Genomic DNA, 26,632 nt, shown 5'->3' with positions numbered 1-26,632 from the left:
GAAATGTAGTGCATACAGTTCACCAATAGATGTCAGCAACATGCAACATTATCACTTCACTACAAAACTGTCTTCAATGCTTTGCTCTTGTTGTATTACAAAAGTCAAGCCCGTCGAATTTGCCTTGCTTTTTACAGATCTTGTCATAAAAAACTGCACAGGAGAGTACCAAAGTGCTGCTGAGATATTTAAACCTCCACCTTGCTGATAACTTCAACGTTAATATGACCTCTATGTCAACGGCGGCGTCTCCATAAAAGCATAACAGTTCTTGTTTGAGTGGTTCGCAAACTTTTTACAGTTACTACCACTTAAAAAAATAAAAAAGACTCGAAGCACCACCATCATGAGCATATTTAAAGGGACACTTCATCCAGCTGAACACTTTTCAAAAACACACAAGGCAAAGGTTCCTCGAGATACGAGTAAACCGATTAACACGAGTTGTTCGGCCAAATATTTTGCTCCGAGTCATATCTCATTAAACCACAGTTTGGCAAATTTGAAAAATATAAATAAACAAACAAACAGATTAAGAAAGAAAGGATGGGTTGTTTAAAGCCACCCCAGTTGGTCTTACATGCAATTAAAACATTTTTGATTTGCCATTTTCTGAACTTACTTCACACCAGGTCTTTTATCCAAGCAAATTGACGAGACACGGAGGAACACCTGGACAAGCAGCTGAGGCATCTGATTGGAAGACAGGAGGTACCGGGCTGACGAGAACGGATGGACACAATAACCTAACGAGACAGGGACACAAGGAGAGCATAATAAAACTAAATCCAATCTAAAGCAAATCACCAAAAACGCAGCTCATGAGAAGAATTGAAGTTGCATATTTTACGCAACAACATACAGCGTTGCCATCAAATAAATAAAAGAAAACCCACGCCGGCACGTAAAGAACATGCGAACACACAACCTCTGCCCTGTGAGGCGGACGCGCTAATCCGTCGGCCACCGTGACGCCTCCTCACAGGCATATGTTTTGTAATCGTCTGCCAGTATATTCATTTTGTCCTGGCAAAGGCGCACATGTCAGAAGGAGCAAAACATTGCCCATTGAATTACAGCAAATGTGGAAAATATTATTATTTGATTAAATTCAGTTTTTATATCATACAAATTATACAGTGCTATTTTTCTGAAGGATTCAATTTTAAAAAAAATGATTTTAAAAGAACTCAACTGAACTGCTGTTCAACAATGTTTCTTTCTACCACTAGAGGGCAGACCACCCGTTGTGGAAAATTGGTGTAAATGGTATGCAGTAAATCATCCTGTTGTTTCTAATACAAAATATTTGATTACATAATATTCACAGCCAAATACGGATGGCTGTAGTCAAATAAACGAGTGATTTGTGATCAGATTTGGTTTCCGCACCTGTGGATGATGAAGATCTAACTCGTCAGTCTGCTTACCTGCAACCCTTACAAGGACACTATAAAAAATGGATCGAAAACTGACCACATTTGGCCTATAAAAAAAGTCGACTATAATTTATGAGTGTCTTATATGCCAAATGTGGTCAGGTTTAGTTTTTTTTACTTTATGAGTCATAAAATTGATACATATTTTTAATTGAATTTATTAATGTTGCACAATACAAAACAGCACTTGCTTTCCTCATTACTGACTTCCAGTCGCATCAGACAACAGTTGGGAATCACATACACACGCACACGCGCATACACGCACACATGCAAAGACTTTTACTGTTTCCTTCAAATGCAACACTAACATAACCAAACAAATGCATTTCTTTCCTCATTCTTTTGCCATTTCTGCCGTGCAAACAAACAAACAAAAAAAAGCCTCAACCGCTTCAATGAGAATGACTTGCAACATGTAACTGGCCCAGTTTTGCGACAAAAGAGAACAGCAGAGACAAAAGGTATGCAATATCTGATACGGACTGTAAATATATAAAAACATGAATTGGTGGGAAATCCAAATCAACTGTGAATTGAACTTTGTCCAATCGAATCAAATCTGTACAAAATGATGTTCCAGTGAAAATAAATTCATCATGTTTCATGACTTTTACATAACAACTTTTAATACATTTCTTTAAATATATATAAAAAAAAACGACAGAAGTGTTGTTTCTGAGTGTTCAACGGAGGTCGTTCCCTTCCTCCTGTGCCCAAGTTTGATGACATTCTCATACCAAACTGTACCTTGTCCTCATATTGACTTGAAGATGTCGAAGCCACAAACAATAGCCAGGCCAGAAATGTAGTTAATATTGAGATATATGTTCAAGGAAAGTGATGCCTCTATTGATCACGTACACCTAGTGGACAATTTATTAGGTACACTTTGACCATTGCAAGCCATCCACTCGGTCACGGTTTCTTGTGTCAACAAATTTAGTATCTTTCCAAAAATGCTGGTGACATTTAACAAAATAATAAAAATAACACTGGTCAACAGCATATTTTAATCTGAGATGGCTTTCTGTGTCCCTCAACGTATGTTTAAAAAGATTTTTACTTTTTTTCCACCGCATCATTTGTTGGGTCTATAAAAGCTTGGATCTTACTATGTAATTCCGAGCTAAAAAAAAATCCGCTTGTTGCTGAGCCCAACTCTTAGTTAATAAATATTACAAAATGTATCACTATATTATAAATTCAATTATTATTATTATTATTATTATTATTATTATTATTGTGTGAAAAAAATGGGGGCAGATTCGGCATCAGCACAAAAATATAATCTCAAAAAGTTTCCTTGAAATGCTGGTTAAGAAATAGATGGGAAGTGAGCAGAAAAGTGTAACTAATAAAATGTCTGGTGAGTGTACGGCGAACCTCTGCTATTTGCTAGTAATTGACGCCACTCAAAAAGGTTTGTCATTGCCAATAAATGCCTCACAGAGGCGGCAAAGCACTTTGTTTCTATTCCACAGGTTGGTGGTCTGACTCAGGTATGGGCAACTGGTGGCCTGTCCACTCAATTTAAACAAATAAAAATAGAAAATAGGAGGGACATTTTCAACATATTTCCCCTTTTATACTTTTCAGTTGTCACTGAGTTGCGTTGGATGACATGCAGGACAAAAAGAAGGAATAATGTCTATATTTTGAGGGAGTTGAGTTTTGTGGGGGGGGGTATAATTAGTTCTTTCACTTCATGCTGGTTTGCTGTTCACTAGTTTTGTGCCTCCCTTGAATGTGATTTTTTATTTTTTTTTATTCACAAGAGCCCTTTGCATTGAAAAAAAAAAATCACAGTATGTGGGCATGTTTTGATGATTTAAACGCTTTGTTGTTGAAGCCTGGATCTTTCCTACATACATTGAGAATGAAATATAAGATGCGGTGATGTTCTTTATATGGTTTTAGTTAAAAAAAAAATGTCCATATTTAAGACGGTATTTCTTAGGAGGTTCATGGTCATATATGGCCACCCAGAAGTGCTGATGAAAAATATAAGTTGCCCATCCCTGGTCTGACTAAATGAAGCTCCGCCCCTCTTTTCGTTCGTTTTAGTTCCGTAGCCCAAAGATGGCCAAAGCCATCTATATTTTAACTTTTTTTTTTCTTTTTGAGCAAATAGCAGAGAAAAGGTTCCCCCTGTAAAAAAAAAATGCAACAATTTGCAAATTTGCAAATGCTGAACCGCGAATGTTCACTGTCTATGAAAACAAAGCTGTTTGCAAAGGCACTGTACTGCACAGCGACGTCAAAACAAAACATTCATATTCATTCAGGACAAAAAGACCCAATCTTGAACAAGACTTTTGTGCCGTCTATTAAGACTAATTAATAGATTTGTGTATTTGTTAATACACTTTTAAAAATATCACTAGTTTGATGTTAACACTCGAGGTGAAACAATTGAATTGCAAATAAAAGCTGTATCGCCCAGTTGTTAATCTTAGTTAGAGACACTGGATAACAAATTCAAAATTGGCAATTGAATTAATTACTTTTTAAAGCTCAATAAAAACTGCCCATTTCTGGCAAGGCTAGTGGAAGTAGGACTGCAGTGTACCGCGGCGGCGGATGTCAGTCGTCCAGCAGTGGAAGCCGCCACCCAGCGAGTTGGCATGGCGAATGTTCACCTTTATTGTCTTTATACCTACGTCACCCAAAAAAAAAAAAAAAATCCCAAATTGATGAATAATGCTCCTCACAGGTCATTGGGATCAGCAATGTTTCCCTTCAACTCACCGAGGTTCTCGAACATTTTTTGGATGGTGGATTCGTTGGCCTCAACCATGACGCGTTTCTCGTCCAGCATCAGAACATTCATGGAGAGCCATTTGGAGGACATCCAAAGAGGGTGATCTACACAAACATGCAAGTCATGGATTCAGAAAATAAAGTACGGGAAAAGTTCAAAAGTTCACCCTATTCACCCTGTCATTGTGAAATAAATATCAGATGATATGAAACTTTTTAATGTCGTTTGATGCTGAGGGGGGCGCATGTGAACCTGGGGCACATCCTTTTTTTTTCTGCCGTACTACAATAAAGTGTAATTGCACATCCACTCCACTAGTTGGCAGTGGCGCTCTCCTTGCTCATTGTGCGCAGCGAGTATGAACTCGACGGTGTAGGTTTGTTTTGCAATGAAAATGCAATATTATTTAGAGTTGTGGTGGAGAGTGGATGGGGTGGGGGGGCGCGATTTGTTTTCTTCTTGCTAGGGGGGGCATAACAGAAAAGAATTGAGAAGCACTGCGTTAATCAATTGTAAAAAAAGACTGCGAGCTTGAACAATATGTAAAATAGGATAACATCAATGTAAAACAGAACGAAATGGGTCCATTTATGTGCCCATTTTTTTTGTTTCGGCCACTTAAACAGATGCTTCCCAGAATGCAAACAATGCATCGGCACACAATGCCGAGGCATTTCGCCGAATAACGCAACAGCGATGGCAGTTGAGCAGCTCACCTGACAATCAACAATGCAGGACAATTGGGATTTCTAATTCTAATTCTAATTCTAAATGACATCATTCTGGAAGAACACCGGAGATTGCCGAACAAAAACATTTTCGTTGTTAGCGCGTTGCTATGGGACTAACTATGAATCGAGGACATTTGCGTGAAAAAAAAAACGAACGTAAGTATCCTAAAAATAGATTTATTACTCAAAATATGGTTGCTCAAGTTGACGTCACGCCTGGTCGTTAAGGGCACCTTAAGTTGATATGAGATTTACATGTGTAAGATAAGATGCATTCAATTACAGTCAGTACCCACCATCGGGAATCAGAGGTGTTGGCGGTTTGACAAGCGTCCAGCCTGCCTTCTTGAACATGTCAATCTGAGAAAATAATCATAAAAAATACTTAGACACCAGCTGAACCAGAACCCGTCATGGATGCGAGACAGAAACTTCAAATCAAACTTAGTGCCCTTAGCCTAGATTAGTAAAAAGCACATTTTCCTGCCTTCCATTGGAATTTCCAGTCTTACCTGGTGACATGGCCGATCAGGGTTTGAAAGCACCAGTCCCGGTCCGATGATGTTGAAAGTGGCATCGATGTGCATGGGGTTCGGGTCTTTGAATGAGAGGATGTGGATTTTGTAGTCCGGGGCCAGGTGACGGCGCATCCACTCGATTCCCATGTAGTTTGTAACCTGCGCGATGCAGACACTCACTTGAGCGCGTTTCATGGAACGAGTAGGGTTGCTCATCAGCTGAAGTGAAACGGAAGATCCGACTTGACTTTGACTTGGTCTTCAAGGGTTGGACCAGAGATAGACGATGAACCAAACAACTTGACAATTATTGTCTCATTTTATTTGTGCCATTAATTGTGCTTTTTAGAGAAAAAAACTCAAACCAGGAAACTATACCATCAACTAACGTCAAGTGTTAAATTTTAAGTTTCATGCATCACTTTGGCCACCAGGGGGCAGTTTACTAAAGACATACAAATACCGAGCAGATATTATTCAGTGGCTTCAATGTTGGAAGAGAACTTGGACTTAAAAGTGCAGTAAAAGCAGAATATAGATTAGACTTTTATGTTGCCTCGCGGAAACAGTTGGTGCCCCACCTACAAGAGGTCCCCCCCCCCCCCACCGTCGCCTCCATACAATAACTTGGCGCATATTCTTTTCTTCTCCATCTATCAACCCCCCCCCCATAAACTGCTTTTGATTAACTGTATAGCCCAAGGCTGAAGTCTAACAACAGTAGCAAAGTGTCTTCGATCTAATCTTTCAAATCTGCACGTTGCAGGCACCACTCGGAATGCCCTTAAATGACTTGCGCCAAAGGCCAAGCTGTCGACGCGACGTCCTTCTTTGCATTGGACCGTACCTGACTTCTCTGGACAAAAAGGTCCTTCCCAGCTCGAATGAAATCGGCAGCGTCAAAGCAGGGCTCATGCTCGGTGGTCACAAATTTGCCCTGAGCGGCCAGCTTGTGCCTGTCCTCCACGGTGCGCATGGGGTACTCCTGAATCAAGTCAAAAGCAATCCGGTGTCATGTCAATGAAAAAGAAGGAGACGTGCGACGGGCCGCCGCCGCCGCCGTCGCCGTGAGGCATCACCTGATCGTACAGCTCATCGGCCATGGTGGGCTTGGGAGCAGTGGTCCATTTAGCACCTTTCCTGAAGTACTCCTTGATCAAAGGTCTGTAAGCTCGGTACTCGAAGAAGCGAGCCCTCCATGCCATCGGGGCCTCGATGATCTCATTTCCCACCACCATCAGGATATCTCGGGGCATGGCTGCATACATGCCTACAAAACGACACGAGCACATTTAGACGTAGTGGTTAAAAGCAAATTTGGAGAGTGAGGTTCACGGCACTATTATTTCGCTTTTTTGGGGGCACGGTTGTCCCCGGCTTTTCGTGGGTGATAGCGAACTGGCCGACTCGCGAATAGCAGAACTCCGCATATAATTAATGCCATTTAAAATGCTTTGGGAAAACAAATGTTTTTTTTTCTTATGAAAATCAGGTTGAGGGGAACCAATACCCCGAAATCCAATCACAAATCGTCAACTCCTGCGAAGGAGGGGCGATTACGGCACATTGGGGCCAAATATCTTCATTTAGGTTTAAGTGAGACTCTCTTAATATGTTGGAGCAGAGGAAGAAACAATGAGAGAGTCTTTGCTGCATTTTGTTTTTCAAAATCAAATCATGTGTAAACAAGATGATTTTGGTCATTTGGAATAATATTAATTTCAAATTATAGACGCATTTTTTGGGGGGGGGGGGGGGTAGATAAAGCACGGTGTTTTGATATTACAACAAAGCTCTGTTACGGTGTACAGTCCTTGGATAAATATGAGCTCTGATCTAATCTTAGGCATGACGTGATCACGTGTCACAGTTTGTTTGTTTTTTTTTAGAATGGGAAGACCTGGCGTTGCATGCTACATTTAATAAAGGAAATGAGTAAAACATGCAGAGGGGAACAAAAAAAATGTGGTATTGGTGTATCCCTTTTTTTTATTGCATTATTATTATTTATTTATTTATTTTATGGTAAATTCCAAACGTTTTGAGTTACTTTTGTTTAGGTACTATCCATGACAGGACTCAGGCACTCTATGGAATCATACATTTGAGATCAGACATTTTATCTTTATAGCGCACTTTAAAAAAAAAAAAAAAAAAAATCTCACACAAAATGATTTACAAAAATAAAAAGCAAAAAAAAAAAATGTAAACATGAAGCAGCAATTAAAACCTCTGAAACAAACGGAAACATGAAGATTGCGCAACAATACCTGATGATGTGAAGTCCGGAGTTTTGTACTCCAGCGACCAGTCGATTGGCTCGGGCCTCCTCACAGTCACACCCTCGTGACGGAGAATATTGCACATTTCTTCAATCTCAGAAACAGCTTTTTTTAAGTGGTCCGCAGGAAAAGGTTGGCCCCCGTGCTTCTGATAGAAGGACCAGTACTTCTCATAAGTGTTTGCCTGGCAGGAAATTTCAAGGTGAGACAAAAACGCTCAGATTGTGCAAGTCAGGTGTCCTGTCAGTACAATTTGCTGTTATTTTACGAACAAGCCCTCCGTGCTTACTTTCACTTCCACAGTGAAGGGAGGAACACGGGCATTTTCAACACGGCCCACAATGACCTCCTCAAGAGGGTCCCATTCATTGTAGCTGCGAACTGGACACTCCCGCTGTGCAGGCTCAGTAACATGGTCGTCTTCAACCGTCGGCTGTGTTTGAGCAGCTGCCGCACTGGAGGTGCTCTGGAAGGCCCTTTGCACCCAGCCAGTCGCTGCACGGCCCACCTGGGGAGGGGGCAAACAGTGGATCATGTGTGGATATCTCAGGCCAAAAGCCGCCCAAAAAATGGACACGATTTCCACTTGGACTGGATGTGACGAGTCTTGTGTTTCTCAATCCATTTACGCTCTCTCAAAAATGCAAACCGTGTCAAAATATTCAATTACAATCTTTCCATTTGTTTCATGCCGAGGAGGACCCAAAAGTCGTGGGTAACACTGTACACTTTTAATAATTTTACAAAGCTATATTTTTTTTTATTTCTTTACTTGGATTCCAAATTTACTTATTTTATATCTATTCGATTATACTATTAATTACATTTTGTAACAGGTAACTCGCTAACAGCTTTATCAGAATAAATTAAAGTAAGGTATTCCTTTCAACTGCGAAAGTAACATTGTGAATTTTTCCAATGGCATTTAAAAGTATCCATCAACCAATTGATGTAATTGTGCTCCTTTTTTTGGGACTCGTGAATCCGTGGAAAGTAGTCGTACTACGACACAGACCTTAAGATGGCTATCAAGGAAATAATGCAAAATATTTTGAGCATGTACTTACTCTACATCAGGAATATGGAATCGTGCTCCTAATACTGTGGTGACATAAAATTCAACCAGTGAATATCTACTGCACATATTTGTCTCTTTAGAAACATGAAGTTGTCCGACTAGCGTGCAGTCATCGAAAAACATGAAAACTGAATATCAAGGAGTGTAGAAAAGCTCAGTTAAAAAATATCAAATGTATTGCGCTTAAAAGTCAAATAGAATTGAACTACACTTAACAAATATACTGTATTGCATTTAAAGAAAATAATTACGCACAGGTGGAAAATTTAGTTTGTTTTTTTTAAAGTGAGCCAGACTTTAAGAATCACTTCTCTGTGGCAAATTAAATGAAATGGGGGGGAGGGGGGGATAATGTCGGCGTTGACCCTTCGGACTGGCTATCAACGCAACGAAAGGTTGGTCCCATGCCAAAGTACACGAGTTAGTAAGTTTCCTTATCTGGGTTCAGATAGACGCAATATAGTCTTGCTGGCTCAGAAGCAGCTCCGGTGTCAGTGAGTTCGGGAACGCCACAGCTGTCATGTCAGTCAGGGACACGCGCCCAAACGCACACGCTCATACATTTCAACCGAGCTGGAAATCTCAAGTCATGCTCGTGCCGACGTTCTAATTATTTTTTTTTCAAGAAAATCAAAATACAAACCATGGCTCCGATCAGATGGGCAGCCTCGGCCCCTCTGCTCCCTCCTCTCAGACACCTGACTCGCAGCATTATAACCCAATGGTGATTTGAGTGCGACTTCAAAAGCGGCTCGTTGTCCTCGAGGCTCCCTTTTTTAGAATGAAGACGCCTCGCTTCTCCGCAGGTTTTATAGCATCTCGGATACGTGCCTGCAAAATCATTGGCCGGCTGCAGGTTGTGCGGCAACGTGACTTGAGGAAAGAAGCATTTCTGAAACACAATCCCTTACAACAGCAAATTCTTATCTGCTGGCCTACTGGCGCTAAAGGTTTCCAAGGAGAGCGTCTGAAAATGTTGCAAGAATCGTTACTTTAACGCGGATAAACAGCTACTTTGAAACTGCGTGTTTTTCTTAAGTCAACGGGACCATGAATGGGACCTTTGTTGTTTTAACATAACATCCTTTTTAATGTTAACATTTTTTAAATATTTGCACTGAATTTGAACATTTCAAGATCATGGGTACACTTTTGCACCTGTCACGGTACATGTCTCATCAATTTCCGAATTAATTGTTCTCCCTGTTGGTGCGCCTACGCCATCTAGTGGTGATTGTTGGGCGGAAGCAATTGCGGGGTCGCGGGGTAACGCCCGACACTGATTAGCTTGTGGCTTCGCCATCGCGAATCAGACCGACGACCGCTTCGTGAGCTCTTCGCAGCTATTGTGAAACGAGGATAGCATCGCAGAATGGGTTGGCCTCTAAAACTAAAACTAAAACTTTAAGACAAGTCTCAAAACTCTTGACCAAAATCAGCGAAACATGCACCATTGTGATCACACTCAATGGGCATCACATAAAACCCAATAGTAAAAATTTAAAAAAGAAGTAAGAAATCGTAAAATAGTTACACATTATGAAAAAAAAAAACTGAACTCAAAAATGCAATGTTATTGTGTTTAGTCAGTTGTTATGAGTACAATTGTGTTTTGGAGCTATGTAAATAAAGTTAATATAATAAATAATAAGTAATATATAAATCCCACATGAATATTGATGTCGTCTGGAATGGTAAGGTATAGCAACTCATTTACTACGAGACATACCAACACCAGAATTATTCATCAGCCCGGCATTTGATATTGTCTGTTAGCATCAAGCTAAACCAGTGCTTCTCAATTATTTTCTGTTACGCCCCCCCCCCCCCTCCAGCCAGAAGAAAGCAATTCGCGCCCCCAAACCCCCACCCACTCTCCGCCGCAACTATAAAGAGCATTTCCGTTGCAAATCAATTCTACACCCGGCTTAATACTCACTGCAAACAATGGGCAAGGAGAGCGCCACTGCCAACTACTGGAGCGGAGGTGCAATTACACTTTATTGTAGTATGGCACACAAGCCCCCCTCATTCCCTGGTTTTTGCCTTTTATCATCATGAATCCAACAATTTAAAGCCAAGTCTGTGTATCAAATGATGTTTAACATTTTTTAACCCAAAAAATTGGGTTCAGAAAAGTTGTTTATATTCAGTGCGAGCCGTGAGCACAAGCAACAAATGGTGGAAAAAGGGAGTAGACATAATCAAAGGCGGTGCAGATAACCCAGGAGTGCAGGCGCTGTCACCACATGCCTGACTGGACTGTGCTCACTAAAGTTTCACAACGTCGACACTGCTGATATTACTTTGGCCTCTAAAAAAGGGAACATCTTTTGCTGCTGCCCAAAGGTCAACAGAGGCACTGAGGTCCCAACAGCACATTTTGGCCCAATGCTCACCTTGGTCATGGCTGTGACTTGAGCACAGACAGGCAACGTGGCTGAAGTGTTTCAAGTGATCGACAGAGATGGGCACTTGACCCTTTTTCGCCGGTCAGCCCCCCGCCCTCTGGCTGTGATCTTGCAAACCGTTCCCGCCTTGACCCTTTGGCCTCATTCATAAAAATTGTCGCCCCCGACCACGTCACGTAACCCGTGCCTCCCACCTGTTACAGGGGCATACCATCACAGGGGGGGGGGGCAATACCATAATCCCAATAATAATCATTAGCTGGCGAATTTACAATTCAAATGCGCTTACCTTATGATGGAAATGTTTCATCCAACTGAAATTAGTTAACGGTTTGACTTCCCCTCTGTCCTTTTTCCCCACTGCAATTTCCCCTTTTGGCATACGAGTACATCGTAGCTGGATATTAAGGATACTGAATAATCAAAGAGCGGCTTAAAGTCCATCCATGAGCATGCGCCTGACGAATAAGACAATTCAATTAAAACAGGGATCTCACCGTTATGTAACGTATGCTCGTGCCTATTCGCATGAGATTTAAGCATACTAGTCAATTAGTAATGTGTTGGTAGGCCCAACCAGTCGACATGCGTCGTGCAATCGTAGACTGTTACATGGACGTTACCATCAAGTTGGGCCATATTAGCGGTATGCCACCACCACCTTTAACTTGGTAAACTTTGACGTGTCCGTAATCATGACAGAATCAGTTGGTTGGCGTCATTGAATGCAATCCTCACTCATTCTAAACACTAAATGATAACAGTATCTTTATATAGATTTATATGCATGATAAATCAGCGTTTTATCCATAGGATATTATATAATGCAGGCAAATCGGTTGAGATTTGAAAGGGATCGTCCAGCCACGAGGTTCATTTTTCAGGGACCGATCACAATTTGACCATTCGAATTCCTTTTATAAATATTCACTTTATATTTTTTAATTATTATACGTATTATATTAAATATCAGAGACGGGCACTTCACCCAATTTTGTCAGTCCGTCTCCCGTAAAACGTCCAGAACCTGGGGACTCTTCTGTTATCTTCCCTCTGTTGTTATTCACAAAATAATTGTCCTCTGTCCCTGTCCGTCTTTGTCCTTTTAAAACGCTTCCGTCCTCACATTTCGCCATTCTGTTTCCCCGTCTAAAAATATATATATATATATTTTTTTTTAAGCGTTTGTGCCTGATGTGGGAGAAGGTTTAACGGCAGAGGTTTCCTAACCGGGACAAGTACGGCATTCTGAGCAGAATGAATTCTTGTAATGCTGTTGCGTGTACTGGCCTTGTTACTGAGAATTCGACAGAGAGAACGAGCGAGCCAGAGAGAGAGAGAGAGAGTGGGCAAAAACATGGAGCCATATGCGTACGGTTGCGTGAAGAAGCAAGTGAGATCCAAGATCTTCATCTTGAAGGTATAATTGGATGAGCTTAACATTTATATATCGGTTAGCATGGAAAAAATGACACCCCCCCCTAAGTCTCTGAAGTGATTTAAGTTTTTTATTGTAATGAGATTTACTACCAATTGGCACGCCCCCTTTTGAAGCTCCCCAAAAAATTAAATAAAGAAAAATATATATATATATACATATATATATATATATACATACATATACATATATATATACATATATATACACATATATATATACATATATATTTATATATATATATATATATATATATAATGTATTTATCAATTTCTTTATTTAGTGTTTTATTAGTGGTGGTAAAACAGCCAGCTGGCCTTGCTTAAGCTACTTTAAAGACTTTTCAAGCTGAGCTGCCATCCACGCGGGTTGAATGAAATTGTAATTGCTTATTTTATCAAAGCGACTTTTGGCTTATATATCATATTCCTATCAGGTAAAGATAACCCAAGTAAACATAAAGTGCAGTTAAATGGTGATATCTTTTATTAGCGGGAATGAAAAAGAACTATACAAAGCTCTGTGTGGAAAAATGACTTGCCCTCTTGTCAGGTCCTGAATTCTTAGTGGCTAATCACTTCTTTTTAAACAGTAGCATTTTAGTAGTAGTATTTTACTTTTTTTTACTTCATCAGAGTAGTTGAATTTTTGTTCACAGCGCTATAATTTGCACCGCTGAGCATTTACATTAAGCTTAATAGAGTGCAGTTAATTGTGTGTACTTTTATTACTTTTACTCAGGTAAAGAGGGTAAATCAGTACTTCTAGTTTCATCAGGGTATTTTTTTTATCTGTACTTCTAGTTACGTATAAAGTCGTAGTACTTTTGACACCTCTGCGTTGTACTTTTCAGAGTGTGGGCGTTTCTTCTACTTACTAAGTGAAGGTAAAGGGCTTGAATCAGTATTGTTACTTTTTACCATCCTTATTTTTAAACACTGCTATCCGTACTTTTACTTAAGTGCAGCGTGTAAAAACTTTTGCAGTTATTTAACATTTCAGTGTTTGTAGTTTTTTTTTATTTTATTGAAGTAGTGTTGGAGTTTCTAACTTTAAATGTACCAAAAGTTTAGCAAAATAGTTCGAATTAATTATCTGACTCCATTAATGGTTAACCAAACACGACCTACATTCATCCAACAATTATGCGCGCTCGTTTTTGAGAGAAAGATGACCAGGAAGCCGGCAACTTCACACGGGAGCGGATTTATTCCTAACAGGAGATCTAATACAAATCTGGGCCTCGAGTTCTACCATTGCAGCTCTGCGCGTCCCTGTACCCAAAAGAGGACGACGCCCCCCCGAGTTGCCCAGGATCAATTATACATTTCAGCATACAAAGCAAAGATATCCTACTATTCTACTATTGGCTATGTGTCATCTGCAGTTAACTTTAGCTTTCTGTTAGTGGACGTCTTCTGCCCGCGCGCGTCCAATCTCACACAGCAGCGCCTTGATGTCGGGGAGGCCCTGCGTCAGTACCCCCGTTATCAGAAATGCGGCTCGTCCTGTACAAAATATATCTGCCACCTACGCAATTCACACAGCCTGCCCTGACCTTCCACTGCACATCGAATCAAAGCACAATCAGCAAATATCTTTATTGCATTAAACTGAATACATGTAATTTGTAGTCAATCGTATAAAATCCTTTAGTAGTTTATCAGTCCTTCCACTTTTACATTTTTTTCTTGCAGTATCTGCTCTAGAGAGTGACTATTTTGTCACCTCTGTTGTACTGAAAAACACATTATTATGGCCTTTAAAAATAAAAAAAATAAAAAAATTTCTCAGGTCAAGGATTTTAATCAGCACTTTCACATGTATAATCCAGCAGCATTTTTTTCAAATATCTGTACTTCTACTGAAATACATGTGAGAAGTTTAACCGCCTCTATCTTTCTACGGAAATATATTTCAGCAATGGCACATTTATTGAACCTTTTTTATTTTTTTATGTAACACAAGTACGTACTTCTACTTAAGTACAGCGTGTGAGTATTATGGCCTTTTCTTCTTTTGTAAATACATTTCATAGTCTTAAGTAAACGAGATGGACCATTACTTCAACAAGTTAGTATTTGAACTTTTGTTTTCGATACAGATTGCTAGTACGAACCCCCCCAACCTCTGGTAATTTTGGAGTACTAAATGCTCCACCCCCTCCTCGAGAGAAAAATCTTATTTACCACATTCCCAACTTCGCTGCGGGGCGAGGCCACTTTTTTTTTTTTTTTTTTTTTTTCCAAGCCTGGAGTCGACTTGCGCCCTTATCAAACCACCATGTGGATGTATTTGTGTTCCGCTCTTGTCGCGGGTCTGCCTCTTGTCGCTTTGGCTCTTCAACGACTTTCTCCGTATCTTTGGGCGGATATCTTGTATATCGGAGATCTTGTGAGGATTCTGCTCAAGTTCGTGTGGAGGCGCACAAGGAGGCGAGCCGCCTTCTTCGCTTTGGACCGCTTTTTGGAGCAGACCGCGGCCCGTCCGAACAAAGCTTTCGTGGTGTTCGAGGATGTCGTGTACACGTTCGCGACGACGGACCAGAAGAGCAACCAGATGGCCAACGCGCTGCTCGCCCATTCGGGCTACACGGCCGGGGAAGCCGTGGCCCTGTTTATGCCCAACGAACCCGCCTTCGTGTTCACCTGGCTGGCTTTGGCCAAGTTGGGCTCTCCGGTGGCGTTGCTCAACTTCAACATCCGCACCAAGTCTCTGTTGCACTGCTTCAACTGCAGCAAGGCCAAAGTGCTGATTGCAGCTGCTGGTAAACTTGAAGCCACGAGTTCGGGATCATGCACATTCCTTTTGATTTGAAGGGCGAGCAAGGCCGCTAAATTCTACTATTGACGTGGTCACGTGTCACGTAATCATAGTTACATGGAATTGTATTGACTATTTTCTTATTGCCGTAGTATTTCTTTTGCTGCACTGCTTTCAGTAAATGGATGTTAGATTATTATTTTTTTTTGTCCAATCATATTTCAGCCTCCATGCGCTGTCATGTCAGTCATGTGCTCAGAGACCAATTGTTGGCGGGCCTTAAATGATCTCTCCACAAAAGTTTAAGCACATGTGCTAGGAATGCAAGAAAAAAAATATTTTTTTATCGATGGATTTGTTGACAGAATAACCGATTCTAAGAATATTTGAGTTGCAGCCCCACTTTCAAGATTTCAAAATGTGAACAAAATCCAAGACATTTCTCGGTTGATTCATGGACCAAACAACTCGTCTGGGAGGGAATTAGTCACTGAGCTTTGTGTGTCACGTTAGTGGTTTGCAACAGTGAGACTGGAGGAGTCACAGAAAGACGACAAAAGTGGACGTTCTTGGATATTTTCATGGCTCAAACACCTATTTCGAATTTTGAACCTTGTGGAAAAAGTATCAAAAGGTTGAAAAGTTGCTCATGTGCATTTAAAACATTCTGGTCAAATTAAGTTCACTCGAAAATTGCAACGCGGTACTTAACAAATTATTTATGTATTTATTTTATTTTTTTCCTTTTTATAGATGTCCAAATGTGGAAGACCAGTTATGAATTGTTTACTGTGTGAAACTTTCATAACATCGAGTCCTTGCAGCAGTCATGTGAAGTCCAGTGACCCGCATTTGACTGGAATGTTGAAAAAACATGACTCTCGTCGAGATAGGATTCCGAAAGTAGTTTTGCACAATATGACATATGCAGAATTTGTGGTCTTCAAAACTACTTGGTATCTAATTCCTTCCATCCATCCATTTACGGCTTATCCTCAAGAAGAATTTGAGTCATTTCTCCGAGACCGTTAACAGAACCGTTATAAATATCAACATCTGATCGGTTGGGTCAAATCAGCAGATATTTTTGATTTTATGCAAAATTGGTGATCGAATATAATGTCGAAATTTCCTGATTAATCAATTTATCTGATACCACTGATTGGATCCATAGAAAAAAGACATTTCAGCAAACACAAGCTTGTTCACTTCAGGTATATTCTGTGCTGCCATTGTGAATAATCCCAAATTTCTCATCAGATTTTTGTCATTTTTTTCCCTCCAAAATGTAATTAAAAAAAAAAAAAAGATTGGCCTAGGCTCATCCACCCCTCCCCATCAATACACATATATAAACAATGTGTTTATTTACTGTACAGTAGTAATGGCTAAATGAAGCTTCAAATCTGCTTCATGAACCACTTGTAGTAATCTTGGACTCCTCTAGATGGCACTTTCTGTTCAACATTGGCCTGAAAGCGCAATCAATTGCCATTTTTTTAACCAACAGTGCCATCTAGAGGACTAAAAAAATACAGCAGAAGCTTCATTTGCCCATCACTACTGTACAGTAAATAAACACATTGTTTAAATAGATTGGATAGCTTAGTTCATCTTCTGATCAGATTGGTGCTTGGTTATCGTTTTTTTTTTTTTTTTATATCACTGATGGTCTCCAAAAAACGTGATCGTGTGAAGCCTAACAGCCTGTGTGTCCGTCCCGCAGAGCTGAAGGAAGCCGTGGAGGACGTTCTTCCATCTCTCAGAGAGCAGGGAGTCGTTGTGCTCCTAATGGTCCAAAGCTGCGACACGCCAGGCATTGAAAGTTTCTCCGATCGAGTGGATCAAGCGTCCGACGCCGCCCTGCCTCGCTCACTGAGAGCGCACATCACGTACAAAAGTCCTGCCGTTTATATTTACACATCCGGGACCACAGGTACCGCCCGTGCCGTAGTTTTCATCCCCTTTACTCTAAACTGCAGCGTGATTGAAAACTAACTCCCGATTTTAAAATACTAAGAAATCATTTGTATTAATTAGACAAACCCTTTTTTGTTTGTGATGTGTTGTGTTGCAGGCCTCCCGAAAGCAGCGGTGGTCAACCAGAACCGCCTTCTCATAGCTCTGGCTGTTTTATCGGCAAACGGTGTTTTGTCGAGTGACGTGATTTATCTCAACTTGCCTCTGTACCACACGGCGGGATTCATTATAGGCTTTATCGGCTCCATCGAAACTGGTGAGTGCACGCAAAGACAACCTATCACAACACCTCAAAGTCTTCACCTTACATTCGGATTTGGTGCCGGAATGAGGTTTTTTTTTCACTGAGAAAAAAAAGCCTGAAATGAAGCCGCTGGAATGGCCTTCCCAAAGCCTTAAACGGAACCGTTTTTTTTCCCCTCCTACGTTACCGATTGTAGCATTATTTTGAGAATTCCCCATGTACCAAATTTCTTGAGTGTTCAACCCACTTTTGAGCTGTGAAGGGATGAGCAGCTGTGTTGCCTGGCATGGGACACCAAACAATCAAACAGGACCAGAACGGTACTTATCATACTTCAGGCACAATTATTGTGCAAATCCAAAATGTCTTCTCAATTACTCTCAATACTGGAAATGAAAATCAATGTCAATCACGCTTTTTCCCCCCCACCATATTTCCGAGCTTTTCCAAGATTTAAGTAAAACCAAACTTACGCTGCTCAAAAAATAGTTGGGCTTTGTGGTGAAATTTCATGATGGACCAAAAATGCTTTAAAGTGCAACTTAATTTGACTTTATGAATCCTTGTATTAATGCAAAAAAAAAACAAAAACATTTCAAGCTGTATGTAATTTTGTTATTTTTGGTGGGGTGCAAATTGGAGCCCCAATAAAAAAATGTACTGTACATGGAGCAAACGCTGGTTAGGAATTTTGCCGTTCAGCTTCTGGCAAGAGAGCAACAAATTGTGCAAAAAGTGTTTTGATTTAAATGAGTGAAATGCTGCACTTCCTGGCCTCCCTCCTGCTAATTCCTCCAGGAAGTGTTACATTTCCTCTTACGAGAATCCAAATGAAGGAGTCTTTTGTCTCAGAAAAGAACTAATCGGAGCAGAGCTCATTTAATCAACAGCGGATTACCTCAACTTTCAGAAAGCTTTTTTTTTTCCCGATTAAAAGGCTAAAGATCACAGCGTTATTGAGCGAGCGAGCGAGAGAGAGAGAGAGAGAGAGCGAGTCGTTTTCAAGACAATGACCGCAATCAGTGATTGATTACATCGGCAAAGTTTAAACCTCATTTTAACTCTCACCTGTCCTCCACACGTCCATTATGTGGATGTTAAGCACAATTTTCGGGCTAATAATAAAAATAATCAAACTATATTATGATGAAACTCTATGAACACTTCACTGGGCCAAAAGCGGCAGTGTTGCCGTAGGGTTTGATGACTGATGTTCATGATCTTGTGTTTGGAGGGTCCACAATCATTCTCAAGAGGAAGTTTTCGGCCTCTCAGTTCTGGGACGACTGCAGGAAATACAACGTTACCGTCGTGCAGTACATTGGAGAAGTGATGCGCTACCTCTGCAGCACCCCCAAGGTGAAGTGGTTTGGCACCAATGTTCACTTTTTTTCTTATTCTTTGGGTTAGGGTTAGGTACACGTTTGCAGATTTTAGTCGCGCATTTGTAGATTGTCGATCCACATTTTTGACAGATACGGATTCTTTTTACACATTGGCGGATTGAAATACACATTTGTAAATGGTTTTGCTACAATGAAGGCCCCGTAGAAAAGATTTTAATGTGGATTGAAAAGCATTTCAACTATTCTCTTTGAATCTTTATTCACACCAACAAATTGGCGTGCAGTAAGTACAGTGGGGGGGGGGAAAGATTTTTTACACAGAGGTGTGTTCTTCTAATTTTTTGGGGGAGTAATCAAAAAAAATGATGACATGAAATGATTGCATGCTTTCAATCTCTCCCGATTCAAACGATCAGCGCCTCAGCAAGTCTGAGAAGCGTCCTGCTCGTTTGAATCAGGTGTGTTGCAACCGGGAAAGATGGAAAACATTCAGGACACCGACCAGCCCTCCAGGACTGGAGTTTGACACCCCTGTATTAGGGCCTCATCTCACTTCAACATAATTCCTTGGCACCAAGATGGCGCCAAAGGAATACTTTTTTTTTTTTTTTTAAATTGTCAGACCTTTGACTTGAAAACCAAAACGGAGAATAACGGAGGATATGATGTGAAAAAACAAAAAAATCTGCCAGTAAATTGTGATTAATTTGGGAAACACGCTACTGTTCCCCTTGTGATGGAAGAAATGTTTATAAAATAGTAACTAATTGAACAGTAGGAGTGTGCGCTTTACAATATCGAATTAATTTTTTATGGCCAGTCGCAATAACGTTTGTTGATGACGTGATTGTAGCGGCCTCAATGCCAAAAATGAAGACGGCTGATCAATTCTGAGCTGGTTAAAAAAAAAATCCATTGCATTCACGTCAAACAGTCAACCTTTTTTTCCCAGCTGCTTTGGAACTTCCGGGGTACGGCTTGGCGCTAAGTTAAGCTGCAGCTGGCAAGCTGTGGCGGCCTGACTCGTCTCAGTCACAAATTGTCACCTCCAAACGTGGGACAAGTATCATTCTGTTATCTCGAAATGACGTTGAGGACGAGCTGCCAAAAGACACTGTGCAAGAAGAGATAACGGGAGAAGACAGAGAAGCCGTGCTAACCGCTGAACTATCGTGAAATTGTAGAGCAGCAAAACACCAGAAGACGTTTTTCACTTTCAACACCCATTGAGAAATTGTTATTGTTTATTTTGCACGATATAGCGTTGCAGTGAAGGCATTCAATTTAAAAATTCACGGCCAGCCCTTCTAACGAGCAAACGCCAGCTCTCACCTCACATGATCCCCATTTGGTGGAAATAAGAAAGCTGACACAAGATATTTCATTGGCAGAGCTTTGTGGGCGCCACGCCTGCACTCCGCTTGAAATACCGGATCACATTTTCATTCACGACAAATTCACATCCACAATACCGAGAACTAACTTGCTCCAAGCGGCCTTTTATTACCGAAGCCGTTGGAGATAAGTTTCCAAATCTGCACATTCCCACTCCCTCAGCGCATCACAGCTGGTTAACCAAAATAGAAATCGTAAATCTCGACGATCGGGTTCCGGCCTTCTGCGTCAGAATCGGCACGGGGGTTTGAATGGGATGATTCCTCATGGATACGTGTACTGTAACTATTAGTTGGCCGCACAATCACAATCCTTCTTCTGGATCGTGTCATCCTTTTTTTTTTTATCTATCTTCTAAAAATGAATGCGCTGTATTTGTGCATACTGTAAGTTGCTCATGCACGGCCATTGAGAGTATCCAATTGCGTCACATGCAATAGAGCTTCAATTTAGCACATGATCCTGTATCCGTTGTATCTGGTCGCCACTCGGAATAGAAGCTGGCCTTTACCCGGGAAGACCATATTGAGTAAACTTGGTTATCGGCTCTCACAAGGAATGTGAATGGTCACATGCTTCAATATTTTGCGGGTTCTTTCAGTCAAATCAGTGAAGAGAAAACATTTTTGCTGGCTTGAATTTGGCCCTGTCAGAAAGGAGAATACGGAAACAGATGTTTTATTGTGGTCCAAGCTCCAAGTGATTGGGTCACATTCCTGTTTTTGCTCCTGAGCGACTGCGTCGACCAGCACACGCAAGGTTGTAGTCCTCAAGCAGTGATGCCCAATTTTTGAAGATTATTGCCCTCTGTGTATAAGAAAAAAGCCTGTATTGAAATTTGCATGAAATTTGAAAATCATGACTGAGAGTGGCTAAAATTAGTGGCTAGGAGCTCTTTCAAATGGTGTTTTTCAAACTTTTAAACTTGGTGGTTCAAGTGTGGTACAGGCTCCCTCTAGTGGTGGATGAAATAATCACTCAAGTACAGTTCATTTGTATTTCAAGTTGAAGTAAAGGATATTTATCTTTAATGCCAATTATTAAAATTTTTAATAATAATAAATATACAAATCAACTCTTTAAACCAAAGATACAAACCTTTCTCATTTTGCTACTTAAAATGCTGTTGAAACCTTTCTGAATGACCGTGTTGTCTATGCTTGAAACGTAGAAAGAAAATGACAAGGATCACAAAGTACGACTGGCCATTGGCAATGGGATCCGAGCGGAAATATGGCGAGAGTTTCTGGACCGCTTCGGGAACATTAAGGTCAAAGAGTTTTATGCCTCCACTGAGGGAAACGTCGGATTTGTCAACTATCCGGGGAAAATTGGAGCCCTCGGAAGGGTCAACTTTGTACACAGGGTAAGGAAACAACTGTCCTGTGTGTCTTCAAAAGTATACTAGTCCACGATGTGATTTAACAATGATTCTAAGTGGTATTGCGTATCACTAGCGGCATGCCAGCTCCCTCTAGTGGTAGGTGAATAAATTACTGCCTCAGTAAGTTCTGTATTTAACTTGGATGCGTTTCTATTTCAAATATAAGAACCGTTCGTTTTTCAACATTTATTTAGGTATAATTTTTATTTAACATATGTGTGTGATGCATTTTGATTTATTCACGAATTTAGGAATATTTTTGTTATTTTCCTTTAAGCACAGTTTTAATGTTCAAACTAAATGTTACAGTGGCTTACAATAATATTAAAAAAAAAATACCTCTGCCTGGTCTTTAAACACTTAAGCCTACTTTTTGTTGGTGTTACCTGTTACACTTGTACGCTAAGACACATTTTATTGTCTTCTCTCTTTTTTTTTTTTTTAGAAACTGTTTCCTTACAGTCTCGTCAAGTATGATACAGAGCGCGATGAGGTGATTCGAGATGCTAACGGTCTCTGCATTGAGGCGCCCAAAGGTGAGCCAAAGTGCAAAAATGTAAAAAAAAATGTCCGTATTTAACAGTACATGTGTGTTCAAGGCGAGACAGGACTGTTGGTATCCAAGATTACCGACATAGCGCCTTTCGTCGGCTATGCTCAGAACGAAGAGCAAACGGAGCGCAAAAGACTCCGTGATGTTTTCAAAAAGGGAGATCTCTACTTCAACAGCGGGGACCTTATGAGGATTGACAAAGACAACTTCATTTACTTTCAGGATCGTGTGGGTGACACCTTCAGGTACGGCAATTGTGTCATTTAAATCGTCCACGTTGCCAAGAATGGCGAAATTGAAAAAAATCAGAAACATTTCACGCGGTTCTCTTTTGTTGTGACCTTTCTGAGTTCACAGGTGGAAAGGTGAAAATGTGGCTACGACAGAAGTTTCTGACATTTTGACGCTGACGGATTGTCTCAAAGAAGCCAATGTTTACGGCGTCCAAGTTCCAGGTACTTCAAATTATCAGTAAGGAATCGGACATTTCTCGATGACAAACCCTTTGACGTCTATCTGAGGAATTAGGAAAACAAGCCAAACATTTTGACTCGTTACAGCGTGACTGTTGGGCCAGTGAATTTGTCCGTAAATTTCGCCGGCCCGTCATTCGCTAGCAGCCAGCCCACAAGTCCGCCATCATCAGTCTGTCGTTATTTCAGGCCAGCCCAGTCTGTCACTTAGTCATCATTATTTTAACTGCGTTTCCATCAGTGGTGGGCGGTCAAGGCCTGCTCTGCTGGCCTAACATAATCAAGAAATCATGATCATATTCTTCACATTGATGTCATATTATATCCTAGTGTTGAATTTTTAGGTTAGAGTTTTTATCCAATCAGAGTTCAGCGAGCTCATGTTGCCAGGTAGATTTCAGGCAGAAGCCGAGCGTTCGCGACAGATAACCTTTCATTACCAAAGTCAACCACCTGATGACATGACACTCAGTGCGGTCATGCTGAATGTTCTGTCGTGTGGACAGGGCTAAAGCAGTGACATTCGCCAAAGGTCATATTTGCTTTTCGGGTTAGTGATCGTTCGCTTGACGAACAAAAATCGCTTTCATCTGCGCTTATTTTGTGTTTCAAAGTTTCTGTCAGTCTGCTAGCAAAACGCGAATCCATCATTGGCCTTCAATCGGTACTTCAGCGCATTGACCGTACTTTCGGGTTTTTCCACGAACTTGCCTCTTATTGCTGTTTGCACGTTTTGTCCAGGACACGAGGGACGCATAGGAATGGCCGCTGTCACCGTAAAGGAAGGTGCCCAGTTTGATGGAAGTAAAATCTACAATCACGTGGTTAGCTACCTACCGGCGTATGCTAGGCCACGCTTTATAAGGATTAAGGTAAGGTTCTTCCACTGTCATTCTCTACCGTTTTAGACAAGACTGGAGTGGTGAAAGTAAAAAGACAATTGTGCACTAGTAGAACCACTGTGTCTAATGTTTTCCACTCCTATGAAATTTCTGCACACAACTCTGAGGCACTGTAAAGCTGGTGCTGCAAAACGCCAGCGCTTCGAGCTTGGGTTGTTGCATTCTATCAGATCACCGCTAGATGGCACTAGATTTCACACAATGTTAAATCTTCAAGGATGCATGCTTTTCTTTTTTTATTGTATCAACACATGATATGGCGTTACGTACAAAAGCAGGTCTCATGTTAGCCCAGTGAGTCCAAGTCTTATGAAAATAGAACCAAATAAGATCAAATAAATACAATGAAGAGGTAGCAGAGATGCTTTATTCATGGTTTGAAAATGAGGTAAAGGTATCTAGGCAACAGAATGACAAGGCAACAGGCTTCTTTCACGTGAGTCATTTTGTACTTGACAAAAAGAAAAGTGTTCAAGAATAAAGTAAAATAATTGTGGTCATTATTTATTTAGTATTGAGGACAATGACAACGATGACAGATGTCTATCAAGGATCTGAAATAAATGCTCAAACGTCTTTGCATACTATTGCTAATGTCCGTTTTCGGTTTGAACTCCTTGTAGGATGTGGTGGAGTTGACGGGGACGTTCAAGCAAATGAAAGTCAAGTTAGTGGAGGAGAATTTTGATCCAGGACGAATCCAGGACCCCCTGTACATCCTCGATGACAAGCACAAAAGTTACGTCCCTCTGACAGCTCAGGTCCACAACTCCATCATATCAGGAAGCATTAAGCTCTAGAGTCGAAGACCAATTCTCACTCACTGTGCTGGCTGCAGAGGTGCTTATATTGAACATCCAGCTCAGGGATCCCTGCGTGCCGTTTAACAATCAAGTATGTGAAACCATGTTGAGTCTCACTTTGATTAAAAAAGCGAAAAGTGAAATTATGACACTCTAAATTGTACATAGCATACAGTATATACCAGTAAGTTCTCATGAATAGTCAAAAGTTTACAAGAAAATTTTGATTTGATAAATGTGTAACTTGACCAACAGAACATGGATTAATGACATGTGACCAGATACATTATAGGATGGCTGCACGTGTCATCCCTGTCAATTGGTGCCTTGAGATACAAGTGACCCGACTTACCAGTTTTCTCAGATACAAGCCTTTGTTTGGACATTTTTTTTATACTTTAATTTATTTATTTCGCAACAACAACAAATATGACAGATAGCGAACAATTCTTCCAAAAAGAGGCTTCACGTTGATTAATGTTACTCCCAGTTGAAGTTTACTGTCAAAACATAAAACAATTGCACATTTTGTATTTAAAGCAACCACCTAGTTACGCCTTTTAAGCTGCAAGCTTTATGCTAATGCTAACACATGATGGGAAACGCAGTAAACAGGGGCTAACGATTAGCATCCATGCGGAGGTTTTATTACCTATTCAGCAACAGATATTTGAACACATGGCGGTGCAGCAACACATGTAGATTGACAATTTAACTATACTCACAAGCATGTTTTCTTTATCCTCTATGAAGAACAAAAACATTTCTGCTGCCCTGAGAAATTGTATTACCAATACGATACTGATACTTTTGAAATTGATCAACTTAATTTATTACTTTGTGTTTTTGTCAAGTTTTATATTTCATTATTAATAATTATACTAATAATAATTATTGGAAAATCAATAAATATTTATACAAATTAATTATTTTTCCCCGGGAACAATACAACAGTAACAAAACAATTTTTCCCCACACAATGTCATGACTGGATATTTTTCTCAAAGTACAAAAATCTTTTTTTTTCAGATGCTGATTAGAAACTAGAAAATTATCCTTTCATTGCACTGTTTTTTTTTTCAATTGTTGAAGATGATCACTCCACACCATATATTATAAAACATTTAAATACAATTCTTTTTCAAGTACATTTATCACATTCAGTGTTTTTCACTTTTTGAAAAAAGGTTCAAGTGTGCTGTGACCGAGTCTAGTGAGTTGGCTGTCAACCGTTTGTATCCGTATGTCTAAATGATACCTCCAGGTGGCCAAGGCGCACACGGCAGCATGAGCAGCACCATGTACGTTGAATTGGAAAAAGTGTGACAAAAACAGTCTCATTCTTTTTAATTATGCAATTAAAGTCTAAAATAGTAGTGCAACTCGCATCTCAAGGCACCCCTGTACTTTTGACTAAAAAGTTGCAGTCAAGAAAATGATTTACATGTGGAAAATAATTGTTGGCGTCCCTCTGTTAATGAAAGAAAACCCCACAATTGTCAATGAAACTGACAAAAGTAAAAAGTCAATCTGGCAATTTGACAAAATGTAAGTGACACGTTGCAAAGCTTCTGGGAGAATGTCCTTTTGGGCAGATGAGACAAAACTGAAGCTTTTTGGCAAGACACACAAAAAATGAAGCAAGGCCTCAAAAAATACTCTCCCGAGTGTCACACTGGCTCTCCTAAATCTGTCCACAGTTCAGACGGGTGCTGCCTCGTGTCTGAAAGCTTGGTCTCGGCGCAGTAGGTCATGGGTCTTCCAGTAGGACTATGACCCGAAACATGCATTAAAAAAAAACACCCAAAAATGGGTTTGAGCAAAACAAACCCTTCAAAACTGCAACTTGGCCAACACACTTGACAGAATTTAAAGAAATAGTTTGAGTGCCGTGATTACCTCAAAAGGTTGTGCAACAAAATATTAAGATAAGTGTGGAATTTTTGTCCAGGTGTGTTTCATGCGGTTTGTTTTTGCTCAAATTCTGTTGAACCACAATTGAAAAGTCTGATTTTCGTTCATTTTTATTACTTTTGTCAGTTTTAACTTATTTCATTATCAGAGGGGTACCAACAGTTTTGTATGTGTGTGTATATACAGTATATTTCTGTACTAAAGCATGTTTCTG

The 26,632-nt window shown here is 40.4% G+C and overlaps 2 protein-coding genes across 3 annotated transcripts in view; one reads left to right on the top strand and one right to left on the bottom strand.

Moving 5' to 3' along the window:
* Positions 1-1,589: 1,589 nt before the first annotated feature.
* The window catches only part of gatm (glycine amidinotransferase (L-arginine:glycine amidinotransferase)), a 30,892-nt gene continuing 5,849 nt past the window's right edge, over positions 1,590-26,632 (bottom strand). Inside the window, exons 1-9 of one of the 2 annotated variants that reach the window (XM_088296991.1) lie at positions 9,456-9,578; positions 8,024-8,242; positions 7,723-7,918; positions 6,532-6,722; positions 6,300-6,437; positions 5,447-5,611; positions 5,231-5,294; positions 4,191-4,307; positions 1,590-4,098 (exon numbers count right to left, since the gene is read on the bottom strand). In XM_088296991.1, coding sequence (XP_088153117.1) covers positions 3,986-4,098; positions 4,191-4,307; positions 5,231-5,294; positions 5,447-5,611; positions 6,300-6,437; positions 6,532-6,722; positions 7,723-7,918; positions 8,024-8,242; positions 9,456-9,524 — 1,272 coding nt within the window. In that variant the 5' untranslated portion in view covers positions 9,525-9,578 and the 3' untranslated portion in view covers positions 1,590-3,985. Of the gene's footprint in view, positions 4,099-4,190; positions 4,308-5,230; positions 5,295-5,446; positions 5,612-6,299; positions 6,438-6,531; positions 6,723-7,722; positions 7,919-8,023; positions 8,243-9,455; positions 9,579-26,632 lie in introns of those variants that run through there. The other variant, XM_088296992.1, reaches the window with a different exon arrangement.
* Positions 14,884-25,558, top strand: LOC148337610 (long-chain fatty acid transport protein 2). Its single transcript, XM_088296987.1, has 10 exons — positions 14,884-15,428; positions 17,151-17,360; positions 17,502-17,660; positions 18,883-19,007; positions 21,561-21,755; positions 22,219-22,309; positions 22,373-22,571; positions 22,684-22,781; positions 23,541-23,671; positions 24,325-25,558. Exons 1-10 carry the CDS (start codon positions 14,945-14,947, stop codon positions 24,499-24,501), a joined length of 1,869 nt encoding a protein of 622 aa, XP_088153113.1. The 5' UTR covers positions 14,884-14,944; the 3' UTR covers positions 24,502-25,558.

This window comes from Idiotropiscis lumnitzeri, chromosome 5 (genome assembly GCF_059441095.1).
Source record: "Idiotropiscis lumnitzeri isolate Australia: NSW breed Sydney's pygmy pipehorse chromosome 5, RoL_Ilum_1.0, whole genome shotgun sequence".
In the NCBI taxonomy this organism is placed as follows: domain Eukaryota; kingdom Metazoa; phylum Chordata; class Actinopteri; order Syngnathiformes; family Syngnathidae; genus Idiotropiscis; species Idiotropiscis lumnitzeri.
This window is presented reverse-complemented; position numbering and strand designations above follow the sequence as displayed.